Here is a 19,673-nt window from a genome sequence, read left to right as displayed (position 1 = left end):
CTCACTGGGGAGTGGAACCCCCGCCCGCTAACCGATCAGCGGGACCACCGTTTTGGGAGCGTTACCCCCGAACCCCCGCATTCCGTGCGCAAGGGTCACAGGTCGTCGGATTATACTTCGGTTTCCCTAAGCTCCCATGGGCGTGCCCGGTATGAGAAACAAGGGTCCCAGAAATATTTGCCAACTCCAACAGTTCTTTTACGTCGATCGTCGCCGCTGCCATTCGTACGTCTGAGTAGTGATGGTATCTCCGTCGTTAAAGAATTCGGATTCATTATTCCGATCTATCTCTTGTTGTTGGTATTGAGCCTTCGTCCAATCATCGACACAAGCTTGAGCCTCCACTGATTCTGAAACTAATCTTGAACGTTGTTCGTCCAAAATATTACCTCCGGCACTAAATGCTTGTTCGACCGCAACTGTGGAATAAGGGGTTGCAAAAATTTGTTTTGCAATAAGAGAAATGATTGGGTATTGGCTTACGTGCCTCTTCCACCAATCCAAAATTAAAAAACCTGTACTACCTTCGGATTCAGTAAACTCAAAGGAAACGGTTAGATACATCTCTAATTCAGAAATATTTCCTATTACTCCATTTTGCTTTTTTTGTCTATGTAATAAAAGTTGGTACCCTCTACTAATTTTACCTATACTCTCACTTTGTGTCTCGGTAGATTGAGAAGATCCAATATCACCTAAATTATATTTAGTATAAAATTCATTATATAATTCTAATACTACGTTTTTAACCTCGCTTAGTATGGTTGTAACATTTACCGTATCATAATGTAAACATTGATAATACATATGCAAATAATCACATAAACCATCTAATTTGCAACGCGGATAAAAAACACAAGCAACTAAATAAATAATGAGAATTTCGCTATAATAATGCAGTCACTTCATTTTCATTGTTACTATAGTATTTTGTAATTCAAAATCATTTTCATATTCCTCAAAAACTCCGACAATATTAATACACTCTACTAAAAATAAATGCGTAGTAGGATAATAAACACCGGACAAAGTATAAGTTGCATTATTAAAAACCTTTAAAATATCTAAATTTTTTTTGCAAATATCTCACTCTTGCCGGTATAAATTAATCTGAGGTGTATTATTAGAAATGAATGCACATAATAAATCTTTATATGCAAAAGATTCACTAAGCAAGTGGAAAGTAGAATTCCAACGAGTTAGAACATCTATTGGAAATATTTTTAGCCTTTTTTCATTTGCTTTACAAAATCTACCCCATTCTTTCATTTTTTGGGGAAGTTTCCATAAAAATTGAATTGCCGTTTTTATTGGTTCAAGAAAAATATCAAGAGTTTTCAAACCATCTTGTACACATAAATTTAAAACATGACAAGCACATCTAACGTGAAAAAATTTTCTGCCAAAAGCGGGTTTACAAATATTTTCTAAATCGGCAATTGAAGCGGTATTTGCCGCGGCATTATCAAAACCAATTGAAAAAATTTTGTTAAGCAAACAATATTCTTCTAAAATTTGCCTAATTATTCTATAAATATTATTTGCCGTATGCTTACCATCGAAAACTCTAAATGCAATGACTCTTTTTTGAATATTCCAATCGTCATCTATCTAATAACATGTTATGCCCATATAAGAATGAATTTGCCAATGACGACTCCAAATATCATTACCTATATGCACACATCCATTAAATTACATAAAAAAGTTTTGTAAATCTTTTTTTTTCATTTTTGTAAAGATCTTTAATTACTTGTTTAAGTGAATTTCTAGGAACACGTTTTGCTTGTGGAGCACATGCTTTTTGTACAAATTGATTAAAACCAAATCTTTCTCCAAAATTAAATGATAAATGCTCAACGGAAACAAATTTATCTAATTCTTCCTTATAAGTTTTTTCATTAAAACGAAATAAAGGAGAAGTGTTAGGATTGACGTACCTAGAAATTTGTTGTTGCCTGATATCGATTTCCGCTTGGGTTGGATGTTTGCTCCTAAGATGTCGTTTGAATGTTCCATATCCTTGTCCACCTGTATATTTATATATTTTCCCACAATGTTTACAAATTATATCATACATTTTTTGACCAATATCAAATCTTTCCGTTTTCGTGATGTGGTCCCAAATGTCAGATGTAAGTTCCCACTCCGCCTCCTTTGTTGTAGACATTTCGGCATGAGGATGAAGACTTTCTTGCGTCGGGACGTGCTCCACATCGGGAAAAATGTTGATTTTATCATCTTGAAAATCTGCATAATCACGAGAATCAAAAGAATGATGGGATTCCGTCATGATATTCTTACATTTGCCAATTGGCGCTTGACTTCCACTTGCCATTTTTTGAGTGGATTGAGAGAATTGAGCGGATTGATTGGGAGAATTAAGAGAGAATTGCGCGGATTGAGAAAATTGAGAGAATTTAGAATATTGAGAAAATTTGAGAGAAGAGAATTGAGAGTGTTTAGAGAATTTGAGAAAATTTATAAGAAAAAAATGAGAAGAAAATTTAGGAAAAAAAAAGGTTAAATAACCGTTGCAAATTGCAACGGTTATCTTTTATTTATTTATTTTATTTTTGCCTGTTGCCAAGGCTGCCCTGGCGACGGGCCTGCAGGCCCTGCTGCAGGTTTTCTTTTTTCTTTTTTTTTTAAATTTTTTTACATTTTTTTTTGGAACCGGAACCGGGCCTGTAAGCCACGGGCTGGTTCCGGTTCCGAACCGCGGGCCCGGTCAACGGGCCGGTTCCGGGCCGAAACCGGCCCGTGGCCATGCCTATATAGAGCCAATCACGTCGGTTCCAAGAAAATTAAAAATTCGAGGTATCTCGTACACTTTTTTATAAGAGTTTCGTACCTTTTACGATCATAAATAAGAGATGATGAAATCGTAATGAGTACTTAAGTCTCCGTTTATTTTGTAAAAACTGAATGATTTGAAAAATATTTTCCTTAAAAAAGCGCTTATATCTCTTAAAATAATTGATCGATGAAAAATGTTTTCATTATTAACTACAATTTTTTGTCTAAATATTTTCGTGGACTTTTTATAAGCGATATAGGCAATCATTTTAAAAAAAATATTTTCCAATTTGCTGGTTTACCATTTTAGTCCAAAGAGTTTTTTGTCACCATTCTAGTGTCTATGCATATTGTTTTTGTGATTTTCATTTAGCACTTAGTTTAGAAAAGAAAAATTAACAATAGATGTGTTAAGAAGCGGTGTGGGATTTAAAAAAAGACGTGCTATTCTAAGTACGATAAAGGAAAACCCGCAACGCATTCGCAAGTCGTTGGGTGTTGAGGAATGAAAACCCAATACGATGTTGGACAAAGAATATACATAGCTTTGTTAATGAGCCTCAAGACATGAACTTTCGGAAGCTTGTTATTCAACTTTTCAAACACGAATCAATACGAGGCCGACACATTAAAACCGCAACTGAAAAATAACGATGTGAAAAACTAATTTCGTTAAATAACTATCAACTGTCTATAACGGAAATTAACAAGATCTTTTCCCTGAAAACGCGATTGAAGCTATCAATTATTTCCAAATTTAATCGCTCCCTCAGGCCCGTGCCGCTTTAGCGACGATTCACTTATCTCTATTTAACAAAATTACATAATCCTTTTTCGAAAATTTTTTTTTTGGTTAAATTTTTTTGACAAATTGATAATATGGTCTTTACACTGCTGATTTTATCTTCTATATAAGAAGAAAACCTTTTTTTTTATCATTCTGAACAAACAACATTTTAATCTCACGACTATATTACAAAAAAAAACCAAAAAAAAAAAGAAAATAAAAAAAATACACACTCTCTCTCTCTCTCTCTCTCTCTACCGTTCTTGGGCATTAAAGCGGCACATATAAAGGGGAGGAAGTCGAGGAAGGAATTAGGGCTCATTTCGGATTTGGGAATTGGGGGTGTGGGGCACTCCATTCTTCCCGCGACGTGGTGGACTGAACGCTCGAGCTCCGATCGTCGCCGGCGATCTCTTCGTCTTCCATCTCTCTCTCTCTCTGCTCGTTTGAGCTCGCCGATTCGCGCTTCCGCCTCCGGCGACCGAATCGGCCGTACCTCCGCTCCGCCGCTGCAGGTGCGCGCGCGTGCCTCTCTCTTCGATTCTTCTTCTCGATGTCTCGTCTCCCTTTTTCTTGTGTGTGTTTTTTCCCGATTCGCCGCCCTGTCGCGAGGCGTCGTGGACGATGGCGGGGGTCGGCTTTGTTGGCATGGAGTGGTTCGCGTGGTTGTGAGTGGCGGCGGGAGGTGTGTGTCTCGCCTCGCCCGTGTTTCCGGATAAAGTTGGAGACTTCGAGGTTTTTGGTGGTTTTTTTTGTTTCTTTCTTTTGGGTTCGGCGAATTCGAGTGTTGTAGACGACGGAGCGATTGCGAGCAGTGTCGATCTGGTTATAGCGATGGCTAGGCCGCATTAGTTTTGCAGTTTTGCTCGGAGGAGTGAGGACGGTTTGGTGGTTTGGGGAGGGACCTCGTGAGGGCTTGGTGCTGGGAGGGGAAATATGCGAAGCACGGGGCGGGGGGTAGTTTTTAGGGTCTTACGTTCTGTGTATGATGCGTGTATTACTAGATGAGTTTTGTTGAGACCATGCTCTGCGGGGTTTTTAAGATTCCCGAATGTGCCGTTTGTGTTCAACATGTTGATTAGCCCTCCTGTGCTTGGGCGACATGTTGTTTGGACCGAGAGAATAGGAGTGTGGTACCTATATAGTTGGCTTTATAATTGATATGAGTACCATGCTTTGGAAATTGCCAGTCATACTATCTCGTCATATCCGTCAGTCAACGCTGAGAATGTTCTCTTTGTGCCACATTGCTCGGAGTCCTGGCTTTCTAGATCTGTTTCTCTAAACGGATGTGTCCGCACCCCTTGTACCTTGGGACTAGCGAATTACTTATTTGCTAATTATGAAAAGAATCTGCTTAAATTAATGTGTTCAGTTCTTTGCAAGCTATTTCGCTTTATAGATTCGTCTAAGAGGCTCTATTGGTTGGACATTTGTGCTGGAAAATGAGGTTATATTTTGTGGACTTTGATGATGGTAATATGCTGATTTGCTATCTTTTCTATGTTTGATTACACTTTTCCTCTTCTTCTACATTTTTTCTTCTGATTTAGTGGCAACTCTTGCCTGTGTCAATCATGATTATCCTCTAATTTCTTGTAACACATTTGCCAGTTCAGTCTGTTGTGGTTTATGTAAGCTGGAAGTAATTCATCCTTCTTATCTTGCTCTTCTGTGTTTGGAAAATTTTTCAGGTCGATTGAGATGCTTCTGGGCAAAAGGCGTGGAACTTGTTAACGCATTTCCTTCTTGTTAACTACTAATTCGAGTAAACTATTATTCAAGGTGAAAAAATGTTGGGTGCAACACCTATTTTACCCCTTCCTGCCCCACCTTTGGATGGAAATCTTGGTCCTCTTCCTCCATCTCAACTGCCTGAGGAGCAGGAGGAGGATAATATGGAAAATGAGGAGAATAGTAATGCTACGCCTGCTTCAGTTGCAACCCACACAAGGACAATTGGAATTATACATCCTCCTCCTGACATCAGAAACATTGTCGATAAAACAGCTCAATTTGTTGCAAAGAATGGACCTGAATTTGAGAGAAGGATCATTGCGAATAATGCTGGCAATGCAAAGTTCAATTTTCTGAACTCTTCTGACCCTTACCATGCATATTACCAGCATAGATTATCTGAATTTCGGGCACAGAGTCAGGCTTCAGCGCAGCAGACACCTCAGCCTGCAGATTCTGCTGTACCTGAGTCAGTTCCAACTGCCCCTGCTGCACAGGCTGCTCCAGAGTCGATTCAATCAGACATCCTAGCGCTGTTGAAACCTGTACGTAAAGTTCTTGAGCCTCCAGAGACAGAACAATACACTGTCCGGCTTCCTGAGGGTATTACTGGAGAAGAACTCGACATTATAAAGCTCACAGCGCAGTTTGTGGCTAGAAATGGGAAGTCATTCTTAACTGGGTTGACTAGCAGGGAAATTAACAATCCTCAGTTTCATTTTCTCAAGCCAACTCATAGTATGTTTATGTTCTTCACTGCACTGGCTGATGCCTATTCAAAGGTGCTGATGCCTCCAAAGGGGTTGACAGATAAGCTTCAGAAGAGTGTTGCGGATATGACAACTGTGCTGGAAAGGTGCTTGCATCGGCTAGAATGGGAACGGTCGCAAGAGCAGGCAAGGCAAAGAGCAGAAGATGAGATTGAGCAAGAGAGGATGCAAATGGCTATGATAGATTGGCATGATTTTGTTGTGGTCGAGACGATAGATTTTGCAGATGATGAGGATGAAGACCTTCCACCTCCAATGACTATTGAAGAAGTTATACGGAGAAGTAAGATGTCTAATCTGGAAGAGGAAGAAATGGTTGAGCCTGGAAGGGAGGTGGAAATGGAAATGGATGAGGAGGAGGTACAACTTGTGGAAGAGGGTATGAGGGCAGCTAGACTTGAAGAAAATGATGATGACAGGAAGATCATGGCCAGGGACAACGAGGAGGAACCACCTATGAGAATAGTGAAGAACTGGAAGAGACCAGAAGAGAGAATACCTGCTGAGAGAGACCCAACCAAATTTGTTGTTTCCCCTATTACTGGTGAACTGATTCTGATTAATGAAATGTCGGAACACATGAGAATTTCTCTCATTGATCCAAAGTACAAGGAACAGAAGGAGAGAATGTTTGCCAAGATTAGGGAGACAACTCTTGCACAGGATGATGAAATATCTAGGAACATCGTTGGACTTGCAAGGACTCGTCCGGATATTTTTGGTACGACCGAGGAAGAAGTTTCTAATGCAGTGAAGGCTGAGATTGAAAAGAAGAAAGATGAGCAACCAAAGCAGGTTATATGGGATGGTCATACTGGCAGCATTGGACGCACTGCAAATCAAGCTTTGTCTCAGAATGCTAACTTTGACGAACAGAACGATGCTGGAAATGATGCAAGGACTCTTCCTGGTCCTGCTGCTCCTCCACCAAGGCCTATGCTTCCATCTGTTCGCCCTCTGCCTCCTCCTCCAGGACTTGCCTTAAATCTTCCTCGTGTCCCTCCAAACCCAGTCCAATATGCGCAAACTAGCAGTGCATATCCGGTGCCTCCTCCCAGGCCTCCTGGTATGCCAATGGTATCTCCAGTTCGTCCACCACCACCTCCAATGCCCATGACTTCTGGACAGCAGCCCATGATGGTTAATGGGCCACCTATGCCACCTCATTCATATATGAATCCATCTGGAATTCCTGCACCACCTCCTCCTGGATCTCAGTTTACACCCATGCCGGTTCCGCGACCTTTTGTACCCATGCCTGTTCCCCCAACTGGTTTGCCCATGATGCCACCGCCGCCTCCTCCATCACAGGGAATGGCTCCACCCCCACCTCCTGAGGAGGCACCTCCACCTCTTCCAGAAGAGCCAGAGCCAAAGAGGCAGAAGCTTGATGACACTGCCCTTATTCCGGAGGATCAGTTTCTGGCCCAAAATCCCGTATGTGACCTCTGTTGTTTTTGCATGTCTCTGGTGTACCTATTATTTTCTGACTCTCTATATTTGTTTTAGTATTTCGATGTCCATGGACTGATTGAAATTCTTTGATTGTAATTGTTGCAGGGCCCTGCTCGTATTAATGTATCTGTACCCAATCTTGACGAAGGAAATCTTAAAGGCCAGGTTTTGGAAATTGCAGTGCAGTCTTTATCTGAAACTGTGGGCAGTCTGAAGGAAAAGATTGCTGGGGAGATACAATTACCAGCAAACAAACAGAAACTGAGTGGAAAACCTGGTTTCCTCAAGGAAAATATTTCTCTTGCGCATTACAACATCAAAGATGGGGAAACTCTTGCACTTTCTCTGAGGGAACGTGGTGGTAGAAAGCGATGAAAAGATCCCTGGTGCCACCAGGATGTTAAAAGGTTGTCTCTGGAACTTCTTATAGCCATGATTATAGCCCATGTGTTTTTGTGGGACTCCACATAGTACCAGATGATAATGTTCTGGTTGAAGTTGAATTGGCAATGTACTAGCAGTGTTGAATTCTGTCTTTTTCCTCAATCTTTAGACTGATGCTGTGGTATTTACTACAGATATGGCACCTTTGGAATTTCTGTTCAAGGGCATTGGGAAGTATTCTTATCTAGGCTGTAGGAGTTATCTGATAGTGCTACTAATCTGCTCATTTTGGACTTGCAGCTTACTGGAAGTTTGTGGCCATTTTGAGATGCTGGTTTTGATTTTCATTAGATGGATCCTGGAGTGAGAATCCTCCTGTACCTAATGGAGCTTTTGTTTGGGCTAGTTAAGATCTTTGTATGAAGTATCTTTTTTTTTTAACGACGATTCGGTTATGGCTTTTACGGGGGAAGTCGTGATGAAAGTCTTTTCTCTAGAGTTAGCTTCTTTTTTTATAGGATCCATTCTTGTGACATGGATGGATTTACACTGTCTAATTTGGTACCTGCAGAACATCTGGAGATGAACAGTCCTTGTATTCCGGAGATGCTGGTGTCTCACTTCGGCACCTCTGGCGCAATTTATTTTGGTCTAGCAATAGCAAGCAGTTGTACGACGGCTGTCCTCTCATAATATCTCTTCTTTCTAGCACGACATTCGTCTGTCTCGCTCTCTCAAACAGGATATTTCATTGTTTGTGGAGTGACATGTTTTACGAAAATTACTGATTCTATTGTATAACATGGCAGGTTGGATTTTGTTCACTGAGCTAATAATAGGTCAACTATTTGTTTGGCTGTGCCAGTTAGCTTGCACTTTTTGGTTGCAACTGACCTGCTCTTTAAAGTTACCATTAGTTCCTGCATCGGTTGAGCTCGTGTATGCATACTTGGATCTTTTTCCTGGCAAAAAAACGTAGTAAGAGACTTGTATGGGGGCAAACTACAGGAATTGCCAGCCGGAAATAGAGCCACCCGTACAATTCCTGGTCGAACGTGGTATCCTGTGGGAGTGAGAAGCTGAGATTGATCAGGTTCTGGGTCTGTGGAGAAATGTCTGTAACTTAATAAATGGTAGTTAAAACGGACGGTGACCCGGGTAATCTGTTGTATATAGAAGCTGAGTAATAAAATATTCGAAACGCCTTAGAATTTAACCAGAGATGGCTCTGCGGCATCTGATGTAAAGGACATCAATTGATCCTCTTTGGTATGAAGGACGTCATTCGACACCGAAAAACCTGGATGCATAGTTGCATTTCTAACCTGCGGAAGACTGTATTTAGGCGATCTTCGTATCTTGAATGTCTGCTTTACTCATTTTTTTATTCGAAATTTCTGCAACTGGCCTTTTAAAAGTCTTCAGCAAATCGTGACGGTGCTTAAATCATTGCAATGTTGTATGAAGATCGACCCAAAAGGAGTTCACGAACTGAAATGACTAGTTGGTTAAAAAAACCAAAGAAAAGAGGAAAAAATACCTCAAGCAGAATGCTATATGTACGTTTAAACCGACAATTTGAATGAAACTAAACATCTGAAAGGGATACCTGAATGTGATCTCAACATCTCTATGGGGGACGTATAATGAAATACAACTAGGACAAGACGCATCCATCTTTCAGACGCTCTTTCAAAATTCCTATAACGAGCTTTCCAAAGTTATCCCGACAGAAAGGATTTCTAACCGGATGGCACGACAAAACAAACGAGATCATGGTCTCGGCCAAGTAACTTCCTTCATTGCGTCATGGTTGACGTTCCAAGCTCCTTTGTCAATTTCATCGAATAGCTGGTCCCAACCCCAGCTGGCACACCCCAAGAAAAACCAATAATCAGCGACAGATCCATTTCCTGCCTTGAGTTCATCAATCTCTCTAATCGTCTCCAACTGGTCGACGAAGCGCATCCCTGGTAGGATTTCCAGGTACTGGTTCTTATTGGCTCGAGTTAAACTGACTAAAGGCAGTCTACGGTTTACAAGGGGCCCACCAAGCGAAAGAGGTGCCTCCTTAAGAAACTCAGACCCTTCTTCCAGTTCATGCAGAATATCCCAGCTAATAGGCTTGTTAATAATCAGACCTTGAAACCCGGTGACTTTATCCGCTTTCACAATGAGAATCAGGGAGTTATCAAATGGGTGCATGCCAAGAAGTTTCTCAGTAGCAACAAGGATGGAACCAACCACTACACGGGAAGCTGCTCCATCTGGGCCTTTCGATTTAGGCAGTTTGGTCCAACTGTACTCGACCGTTCTGTCTGCTGCCTTATTTTGCAGCAAAAAGTCTTGTAACTGGTCCTTTCCTGCGAGATTTTCCCCGTGAACCACATTAGATGATGTTGTGCTGAAAGAATTTTGACCCACGCCATATTTTGCCCGTGAAGTCCAGAGGATTCCTATGAAAAGGCCAATCGGGTTTCTAGTCAGCATAAAATGTTTTGACCAATCTACAAACAGGCAATATGGTAAATTCTGAGGAATGCAGATCAACCGAGGTAGAATAACAGTAACCAGAGTTCAAACTTAAGGTTTTTTAACAAAGGAAAAAGGGAACATATAGCCCAGAAAGTTGTGCAACACTGGCTGATATCGTGAAGAAAAGGGGATGGAACCTAATAATGGATGTTCTGCAATTATGGGAAACTGTGTTCTAAGAATAATAGAAACGGTCAATTTCTGACAGAAAGTAAGATGGTCCAAAAGCAGCCAGATACAGAAACTGGACATGCTCTTGAGGAGGATCTATTCAATTCGCACAATAGGGTACCATCCTGCGAATTCATCCATCTTCGGCATCGAATAAACACTGCGATGTCCTACAATAGGCAGAGCTCCCTGCAGAAGAAGAAAGCATTACCCTTCTCACTGATGAGGTTATGAGAATAACTTCCATAGTCAGCTAAGAACTTGACAATAGACGCAACTGCCATATCGCCGTCATAAGACACAGAAGTTTTATTTTCTGCTGGAAACAACACCAAAGCTGGGTAAAGTTCTCTCTGCAAATCCCAAATCACAAAAGTGAGTCTTGTTGTCATCGAACATTTGCAGACCATATCGATAGCTTCTTAGCAATACAAAGCTGTATAAGTCAACATATTGCTAAAAAGACTGCCAGCAACAAAATGAGAGGAATCATCCATTCATGGAAGCAAATTTTTAGAAGAATTCCAAATTTGCATCTTGCCAATTTGCTCCTTAGATTGGGTGCCTCTTTACAAAGGAAACAGATCATAGAGTAATATACTTCGATTCAGAATGCACAAGCTTTGCTCTAGGTTTTTTGGGACCACTAATCTATTGCCTTTGCAAATTGATCAAGGTAAACTCATGCTTTTCTAGATGCAGATATCATATCTAATTTGATAAAAACTTGTTATTTCCAAATTATTCACAAAGCTTTTTGAAAGATCACAATGCAACCCTATGCTTTCGCTAACTTACACGGACAACTCTCTAATTACAATTAAGCCCTTCCCAAAGGTATTGATCGCCAGCTTTGGTTTTCTGAATCCAGAATTGGTCTGGATGTATGATGGCATGGGATATTGCCCATGTAATTAGCATTTAGCCAATACATCTGTCATCACAAAAGAAAGGTACAAAAGTTTAACGCACTAAGATCGTTGATATAACATGCAAAAATATAGAAAATGGCTGTTGAGATTCTTTAGGGGTCATGTATGGATTGTTGAGTATCAAATATGGTTCCATCAACTTTGGATAACTGACTAAGCTGAACAAAGAGTGTTGTCGTTTAAAGATCAATAAGAAAAGAACGGCCTAACTTCACTCAGCATTGTTTAGTTCAAATTGGCAAATGGCTCCTTCACAGACCTTCCTTTGAGTGAGTAGTTTAAAAAAAAAATTAGGATAGTATCCTCACAAGAAAATGCTATCAGGTCTTTCGTTTCTTTATCTAATAAAGGAGTTTTCTAGAAACAGTTCACGCATTTTATTATAGATGCCCTGTCCATATGCAGTTTTGCACCCCGTATTACATGCGAACAATTGACAAAATTACAGGAAAAATTCAGAGATGAAGGATTAAGCAAATAATTTCAACAACCAAGACAAAATCAAGATCATTCATCTAAAAGTAGAGGTAATGAGAAAAAAGCAATGAATGAACTTCAAACAAGACATACCTGGTTCATTGCTTTGAAAATAAGACTGCAATCATTCATTGTGCAATCCATCAAGTAAACAAGAGGAAGCTTTTGAGCCATACCCTCCATGTTGTCTTCCATAGATGAAGCACTTCCTAAATCAGGTAAAAGTTATACATTTTTGTCTCTCAAAATATAAACCAAGTAAAAATTTATTTCTGAAAAAGACATGTATTAATAGAGTCTTGTCCTGTCTTATCACTGGAAGAGTTTTACATAGTCCTTCCACAAGGCCCCGATAAGCAGGACCTTAGCTTAACCTATAATGACATCCTAATAATGGTTGACCACCATCTCAGAAAAAAAAAGAGTTAATTTGCAGGTTAATATACCTATACATTTTTTTGCCAAGCAATGTAACAGATTTTCAACAACTATACATAAAGTCCATATATTTAGTGGCAGAACCAACAATTTACTAACCACAACAAACATGTATGAATGTATGCATGCGTGCATTTCTATGTGTGCATGTGCATGAGCGCAAAGCCAGTGAGCTTCATGAGAAGTTAGTAATATCTGTCCGATAAGTGTACTCTCATAAGTTGAATACCATATTATTTCCTTAGGTGCTATTAAACCCAATGAGTGGTTATAGTAACAGTAAGAGTGCAATGTAAGTGTTATTCTTGTCAAAATAGAATTGCACCATAACGGCTCTTAAGTTGTTTGGTTTAGGTAATAAAATAGTTATATTAAGTTAGCAAAAGGTAATAGCAAAGAAATGGGAATAAGATGTCCAAAAAGCCCTATCGCTTTCTCTAACAATCTGCCAATTATAATTATGTCAATTTTGAGGTTAGACAAGCCAAAAACTTGAATGCTTGTCCATATTTGATACTCATATCCCAATTCCAGGTAATATAGGAAAAAGTCGTAAGGGAAACGTGATAACCACATTTAGAATTCAATTCAAATGTGAATCTCAATAAGAAGTCGTGGTATATGTTGATTCAAGTGCCTGAAGAAAGGGGTGGGACGAAACTCTCTCCAACCATGCCACTGCTTGATAAGTTACAAATTATGGACATTATTCACATGCAAACTTAACCAAAAATTACATGTGGGTGGTGTCCATGCTTGTAACCCATCACTCAGAGGCATGGTTGGAGGGCATTTGGAAAACATAGCCCCCGAAGGAAATATTTAACATTATATTGTAACACAAACTATTTCCAATATTAAGTTTGCCAACAGATCCCTAATATTCATGACTTAACCAGAGGTTACTACACTTGTATTATGGCGCTTGAACAGATCTGGAGGGGCCACTCTAAAGACATGGATTAGCTTAGGTCTACCCTCAAACTTACACCAATTATGATCAACAATCAACTTAGTAGCACTTGAATGTCCAAACTTCCACTTAAAACACCAAAATGCTTTTAATTGGGTAGCTCATGGCATGTCATTGCAAGGTGAAAGAGATGCAGAAGAAAAAGGAAATGAAGTTTGCCTAGTGAAAGCAAGAAAGTAGATACTCACCAATGCTGAACTGTGTTTGAGCATTTTGAAATCCACGAGACAGTATGTTCATATAACTCCTTAAAGCTCGATGTACTTCACGAACAACTAGTTCCATTCTCTGACAAAATCCACACCAGCCATTGCTAAACAGGACCAACATATCCTTCCGCCTAGCAGGTGCAACATTACCAGTCTCAGAGTGATTAAAACCAAAAACCAGCTCAACAAAAGTTTTAACCGCTATCCGTGGTATAGAATCAGCCTCATGAAAATCCAAATTTACGAAGGGGGGGCGAGCAGCATCCCGAGGCATCGTTATCAGAGACTCGAAGTGCTGATACGGGAGAAGACTACCATTCAAATACCTATCTAGGAAGTTAGCCAGTGGAGTGTAGCTAAAATGCATCTGATCTGGGAACAGATAGTGGCATTGCAAAATCGGATCAATTATTACCAAGGATGGAACCTTCAACCCTCCAGTCAAGGCCTTCAGCAGCCGGTAATTACCATCCAAAAAGTAAAATGAACCTTCCAAGCCTCGTGACTGCAGCTGTCCCCTTATTTTATCTACCTTTGATAAATGTATTTCATCCACCCTGATATCTTCAAGATTATCAAGTTCAGTATTGGTAAAAATGTGCTCACTCTCAGCAGATGTTAAATCATCGCTCGAATTAGCAGTGTCTATCTTCTCTTCATCATAACGCAAAGGTTCTGAACCAGTGGGAATCATATTTTCCCCAGGTCCTGCAGCTGATGTGCTCATAATATTTATTACTTTCTCCTGGTCCCGATCAATCTGACTTACCAGGTCTTCCTTGGAAAGTTCAACTGAAGCCTGGTTAGGCTCAATTTCTGTCTGAGACGACAATGGATTTGATATTTTAATCTCAAAATCATCAGACAGAAGTTGGAAGCCTGCCTTCTTGGCGAGTGAGCTCAACCTGGCTGCCTTGTTTCTCTGAAGAAGATTTTCCAAAACTTCATGCAAAGAACTTCCTTGCACATCAGTAGTGATCTTACCTAAAGTTGCATGCTTTTCGTCATTCACTATCATGATAGACACCTTATCCCCTAAGTTTACACTCTGAGATGATTGGTATAGTTTTAACTTAGGATGCCTAGATGTACTTTCCAGTGCTTTAGGCTGCCTACTCATGCTTCTTGATGACAGATGTGAATGGACTGAAAATTTTCCCAGCTCTTCTTTATTCTTTTCACGCATGTGAGCAGGAATATGGTACTGCAGCGCCAGTTTTCTAAAAGCATCGAATGCTTCCTTACTCTTAATTCTCGTTTCTGATGAGTCCGATGACCTATCCACAAAAAGAAGTATCGATGGCTTATTTGCTGGTAAAGCAGGCTCTAAGTTACGCTCGTTATCTTCCAACTACAAGATATAAAAATGGTATTTAGTTCAATAAAAAATGGAAACATGCTGCCACTAAACTAAAACACAAATGCACAATGCCCAGAGATTCTTCTAGGCCTAGAAATATTAAAAGCCATAATAAGTATCTGGAGCTTCCATAACTTGTATATCTGTAGCAGAAAGAACTTTCTGTTTTTACAGAATATTCAAGTTAAATGGTTGTTTCAGAAATGAAGCTGAAGTAGTAGATCAAGAGGAAATTGAAGACTCAGCCAAGATTAGGGTAAGGTAGTTATAGGTCCCAGAAAAACAATTTCCTCTTCTTAAAAATAAGCAGTACAGTCAAAGTTGACCTAAACTAGTGAGTGATTCCACTTAAAAATACAGACTAGCTCAACCTGGCCGCGGTCATAGGGTTCATGATACATAATCTCTCCTGAGAATGCATTTCAACACGCTCTAAGAGTCTCCAATTAGCATGACTGGAATCTATTATCACCTCTCTACAACAAAGATGTGACTACTCTAATGCTCAGAACTGCAACTCACCACTCAGCTCTATCTCTGAGGCCAGATAAATTTCATATGACTATACATTCTATTCATCTGGAATTTTTTCTTCTCGATAAACTTGGTCTAAGTCATAAGGAGTGCCCAAGTCAGTATACATATACATATACATGTACATGTACATATCTATATATGTACCTATATATATATATAGGGATAAGTGCATTCAAAGTCCTAAAACTTGTCACGAAAGTGTAATTGAGTCCTAAAACTTTCAAAAAGTGCAAACAAGTCTTAAAACTTATCACGAAAGTGCACTTGAGTCCTAAACCTTTCAAAAAGTGCAAACAAGTCCTAAAACTTGTCAAATTGGTTCGATCAAGTCCTTCCATTGATTGTACTTTTTGAAAGTTTTAGGACTTGTTTGCACTTTTTGAAAGTTTTAGGACTCAAGTGCACTTTCCTAACAAGTTTTAGGACTTTTTTGCACTTTTTGAAAGTTTTAGGACTCAGTTGCACTTTCGTGACAAGTTTTAGGACTTCTAGTGCACTTATCCCATATATATATCAAGGACCTTAAACGTTCAGTTTACCAGAGCAACAAGTGGTACAGAATTTATAGAAATCAAGGATGACAGCTTAATGGAAGACTCACTTCAGCAACTGCCGGATCTTCCATCTGCAGAAACCTCTCAAAGTCGTGCTCTTTCTCGAGATACTTTGAGCAACTGGGACATCCAGCATAATGTATCATTGCTGACCATGAATTAATTTCTCCAACCCCCAATGACAAAAGTAATGATCTATTTGTAATCAGACCAAATCTATGTCTCTTAGGTGGCAGTAAAAACTCTCTTGCAGCTGTCATGAACTTTGAGAAGAAAGATTCAAATTGTTGAAACTCTCCGAAATTACATGAGACTCCAGCCCCGTGCCTCTCGTCCTCAGCGCTGTCCGTAGTAGAATTATTATTGTCTGAGCTTAATTCCCCAAATGAAGGGATCCCATAGAATCCATTTTGGATCCCACATTGTGCGACACCATTTTCCAAACTCTGCCCCAAAAATATGCAGGGATCATTAGACAAACTCGTTGATTTGTTTTTCACAAAGCAAAATCATACTGAGTGCAAGTAAAGTACCAGCCACCTTCTGCTTCTTGTTTCCAATAAATGCTGACATTCTGTCCGTCTTTTCATGGTAATTGACTTCAACAATATCCCCTGCAAAAGTTCAGTTCTATTGGTCTTTAGCAACATTTCGTAACAATGTATCATATGAGTTTGTGGATAAAAAATCAATGTACCCACAAGCCTGATATGAATTTTTAAAATCAACTTATATAAGTGGCTAAAAAGAAGGGTTGAGCCCACATCTCAACCTCTAACTTAGTGTTTTTGCAATGTCTCTATATCTTTTTTGGCGTAATCAATTCCTTCCAACAACTAACATGTCAAATTGTTGACGTGGCAATTGACAAGTGGTGAATATAGTAGGAAGAGGAGAGAGAAAGAGCACCGGGCATTCAACCACGTCAATTTTTGCTACATTAGAATTTGAAGAGTTAAGCAACAAGTGGTGACAGAAGGACTTGATCGCACAAATTCAGCATTAAATGTAATGAATGGCAACAGAAGGACTCCATACCACTACAGAAATAATTGGATGGGGAAATTGAAAAGGCACTACAAGTTAGGGGACAAAAAGGGGACTTAACCACGTAAAAAGAACGACAAAATGTCTTATAAATTTGTGATTAGATAGCACCAAAAAGAATAATGGGAGAGGCTATCCTCAGCATATTAGGATGAGTGCATGCCATTGCCAAACTTCCTTTGCCTCTAGGGCCAAAGCATACAGCGACTGGTTATAAAATACAAAGTAGTGGACTCAAATTATGTTGGGCAAATATAATTTATAGCACAAACAGAATCATTAAGTATTATCTGAGTAATATTGACTATTCAACAGTACCTTAATAAGGCGATCAGCATGTTCAGTCAAAACCAGGAAATCTGTCTATTTAATACAACAACACTTCGTTTAGCATTGCTAGCAAAGATAAACATACCCTGTGAACCATAGCCATGTTCAGTACCATTCTTCCTCGCCCTAATCAGCAATTCTGGAGCCCATCCACAAAATTCCAGAAGAAGTAAAGCTCTGTCTGTCGATTCAAGGAAGCTTTTCAAGTCTTGTTCAAATTTGATAAGTTCAAGGGGAAGATTTTCAGGAGGAACTGTCAAATAAGGATGAAGTGACGACAATATATTCTGTGCCCGAAGTCTTCCGCGATACTTGTAAGATGCAGAATGGTGATAATACATAATCGTGGTTTCCTGTTCCTGGGAAGCACCTATAGCATCCGCCAGCATCTTTTCCACATTTTTGTACATAAACATCGGCCTCAAGGAGCCGAGTTCGTCTTTCCTTTTATGGAGCGAATGAGCAATCTCTTTCATGAGGGATCGAGACTCACCAGACCCTACATGTGAAAAGCTGAGATGAAAGATCTACGAAGAGGCTTTGTTGTAGTAGGGCCTACTTTTACTCCTACGACCCAACGTATTTCGACTCTTTAATTGAGGCCAGCATGGCCATGTGTATATAATATGACAAGTGACGGTCACGGGTGTGGTGACTCACTATCATACCAAGCATGTCATGTTGACGTTTTATGAAATCATCTTGGACACCAACACATCTTCATAAAACTTTTAAGCACAAAACAGACATAATTTTCAAGTGAAAGCGACAAAAGAGGTCAAAGACAATGTACATCAACACCAAATGGTAATGCATCGAGGCCATTTCTGTCCACCGCTCTTCTCATGGAACTATACATGGACGTCACCGCTCATACAGCTCATTCAGTCCACGAATTGTTAGTACTCTTTTTTTGCCTCAACTGATAGCATCCGCAACTAGCATGTTTACATTTCAAGACTAAATGTTCAAAATCGAAATATTGATCAAGTCAGACACAAACACCAATCACCATGCCCCTATAACTAGTCAGAATGACAAAGCCAAAGAGTTCGACATGAAGCTCTTTATTCTACGACATAGGTATTGCAAGGATGTTTGCTACATGAACCCCCGCAATACAAATTAACGAAACGAAACTTGAACTGACTTAAAACGAAATAGCCAACCAGGGACAAAACTTGCACTGCACCAATATCGACGATCGCGCGAAACTAAGCTGCTGAAAAACTCAATAAGGAAAGGGTATTGAGAAAATCCAACAATTAAGCTGCATCATTAGACTCTCCGACATAGAAAGCGTCAATCACAAGCTAAGCTAACGCAAAGAACGCAAAGAGCGCCATGTGAGGATCGAACCGAGCTCCGGAAACACTCGAGCTCGGTCGAACGAACGACTCGGCACGCCAATGATAAGCCTTTAGTAGATGTCCGGTCACAGGGAACTTACAAGGAAGAGTGACGAGGGGGAGGATGTGAGGGTGGTGCCTGATCTCAGAAGAGAAGTTCTGCTTGGTGACGAGCTTCCACTCGGGGAAGCTGCCGGGCTCGGGATCGGGGGTCGCCGGCGACGCGGGGGCCGGGATAGAAGCGAGGGCCGACAGGAGCAGCAGGAGCAGCGGCTTCATCGGTACTCTTCGGTAATGCACGATCGGCGACGCGAAGTGCGATGAGGTCTCTTCGAAGCTCGAGAGGCTTTGAATTGCCTCCTCTGGTTCGCTCTGGGGTTTTTGGCCGTCGCGAGCCTGCGGAGGAAGAAGAAGGGGATCCGGCTGCGATCCACCGGCGTTCACCGAACCTTCCACTTCCTTTGCGATTGCGATAACGATCCAAATATTTCCTCAACTTTAGTTCAATACACAGCAAGATCTTTGAACTGAATATTAACTTAACATGCAATTTTTAAATTTTTATTATCGATATTATCCATACATTCCAATACTAAATTATATATATTGTCAAAAAATTTATAATTAAATTAGTAAATTTTCAAGGTTTAGACTTAAATTCATACAAATGAAGTGTTTTTTAGGACTAAATCGGCAAATTATCAAAAAATTTAGAACTAAATTGGTATAATTGAAAAAGTTATCACTGAATTAATCACAGTATAATAAGTTTAGGAATTTTTGAATAATTTTTCCTAAATAAAAAAGCCGCTTCAGTCCCAAAAAGCAA

General features: G+C 40.0%; 2 protein-coding genes across 6 annotated transcripts; one reads left to right on the top strand and one right to left on the bottom strand.

The window, feature by feature from the left end:
- The first annotated feature begins 3,905 nt into the window (after positions 1-3,905).
- On the top strand, positions 3,906-8,796 carry LOC115674471 (probable splicing factor 3A subunit 1). Of its 3 annotated transcripts, none has more exons than XM_030596884.2 (4): positions 3,906-4,101; positions 5,281-7,530; positions 7,654-7,955; positions 8,504-8,796. In XM_030596884.2, the coding sequence occupies exons 2-3, from the start codon at positions 5,380-5,382 to the stop codon at positions 7,921-7,923; spliced, it is 2,421 nt and encodes an 806-aa protein (XP_030452744.1). In that variant the 5' UTR covers positions 3,906-4,101; positions 5,281-5,379; the 3' UTR covers positions 7,924-7,955; positions 8,504-8,796. The 3 variants fall into 3 exon arrangements, with proteins under 3 accessions (XP_030452744.1, XP_030452730.1, XP_030452723.1); XM_030596870.2 differs by having other exon boundaries at positions 8,127-8,796; XM_030596863.2 differs by having other exon boundaries at positions 7,654-8,796.
- Positions 8,797-9,440: 644 nt separating this feature from the next.
- On the bottom strand, positions 9,441-19,324 carry LOC115675447 (uncharacterized). 3 transcript variants are annotated; one of them, XM_056313261.1, is made up of 8 exons: positions 18,946-19,322; positions 17,581-17,994; positions 16,659-16,732; positions 16,166-16,564; positions 13,647-15,018; positions 12,141-12,256; positions 10,850-10,991; positions 9,441-10,388 (listed from the first exon to the last, which is right to left on the bottom strand). In XM_056313261.1, exons 1-8 carry the CDS (start codon positions 19,121-19,123, stop codon positions 9,706-9,708), a joined length of 3,378 nt encoding a protein of 1,125 aa, XP_056169236.1. In that variant the 5' UTR covers positions 19,124-19,322; the 3' UTR covers positions 9,441-9,705. The 3 variants fall into 3 exon arrangements, with proteins under 3 accessions (XP_056169236.1, XP_056169238.1, XP_056169237.1); XM_056313262.1 differs by lacking the exon at positions 10,850-10,991 and having other exon boundaries at positions 10,041-10,388; positions 18,946-19,324; XM_056313263.1 differs by lacking the exons at positions 17,581-17,994; positions 18,946-19,322 and having other exon boundaries at positions 16,652-16,729.
- Positions 19,325-19,673: the final 349 nt, after the last annotated feature.

Source organism: Syzygium oleosum, unplaced genomic scaffold (assembly GCF_021117445.2).
Source record: "Syzygium oleosum isolate NSW1041296 unplaced genomic scaffold, Sole_v2.1 Sole_v2.07, whole genome shotgun sequence".
Classification (NCBI taxonomy): Eukaryota; Viridiplantae; Streptophyta; class Magnoliopsida; order Myrtales; family Myrtaceae; genus Syzygium; species Syzygium oleosum.
Note: the sequence above shows the minus strand (reverse complement) of the source record. Positions and strands in the feature narration are given on the sequence as shown.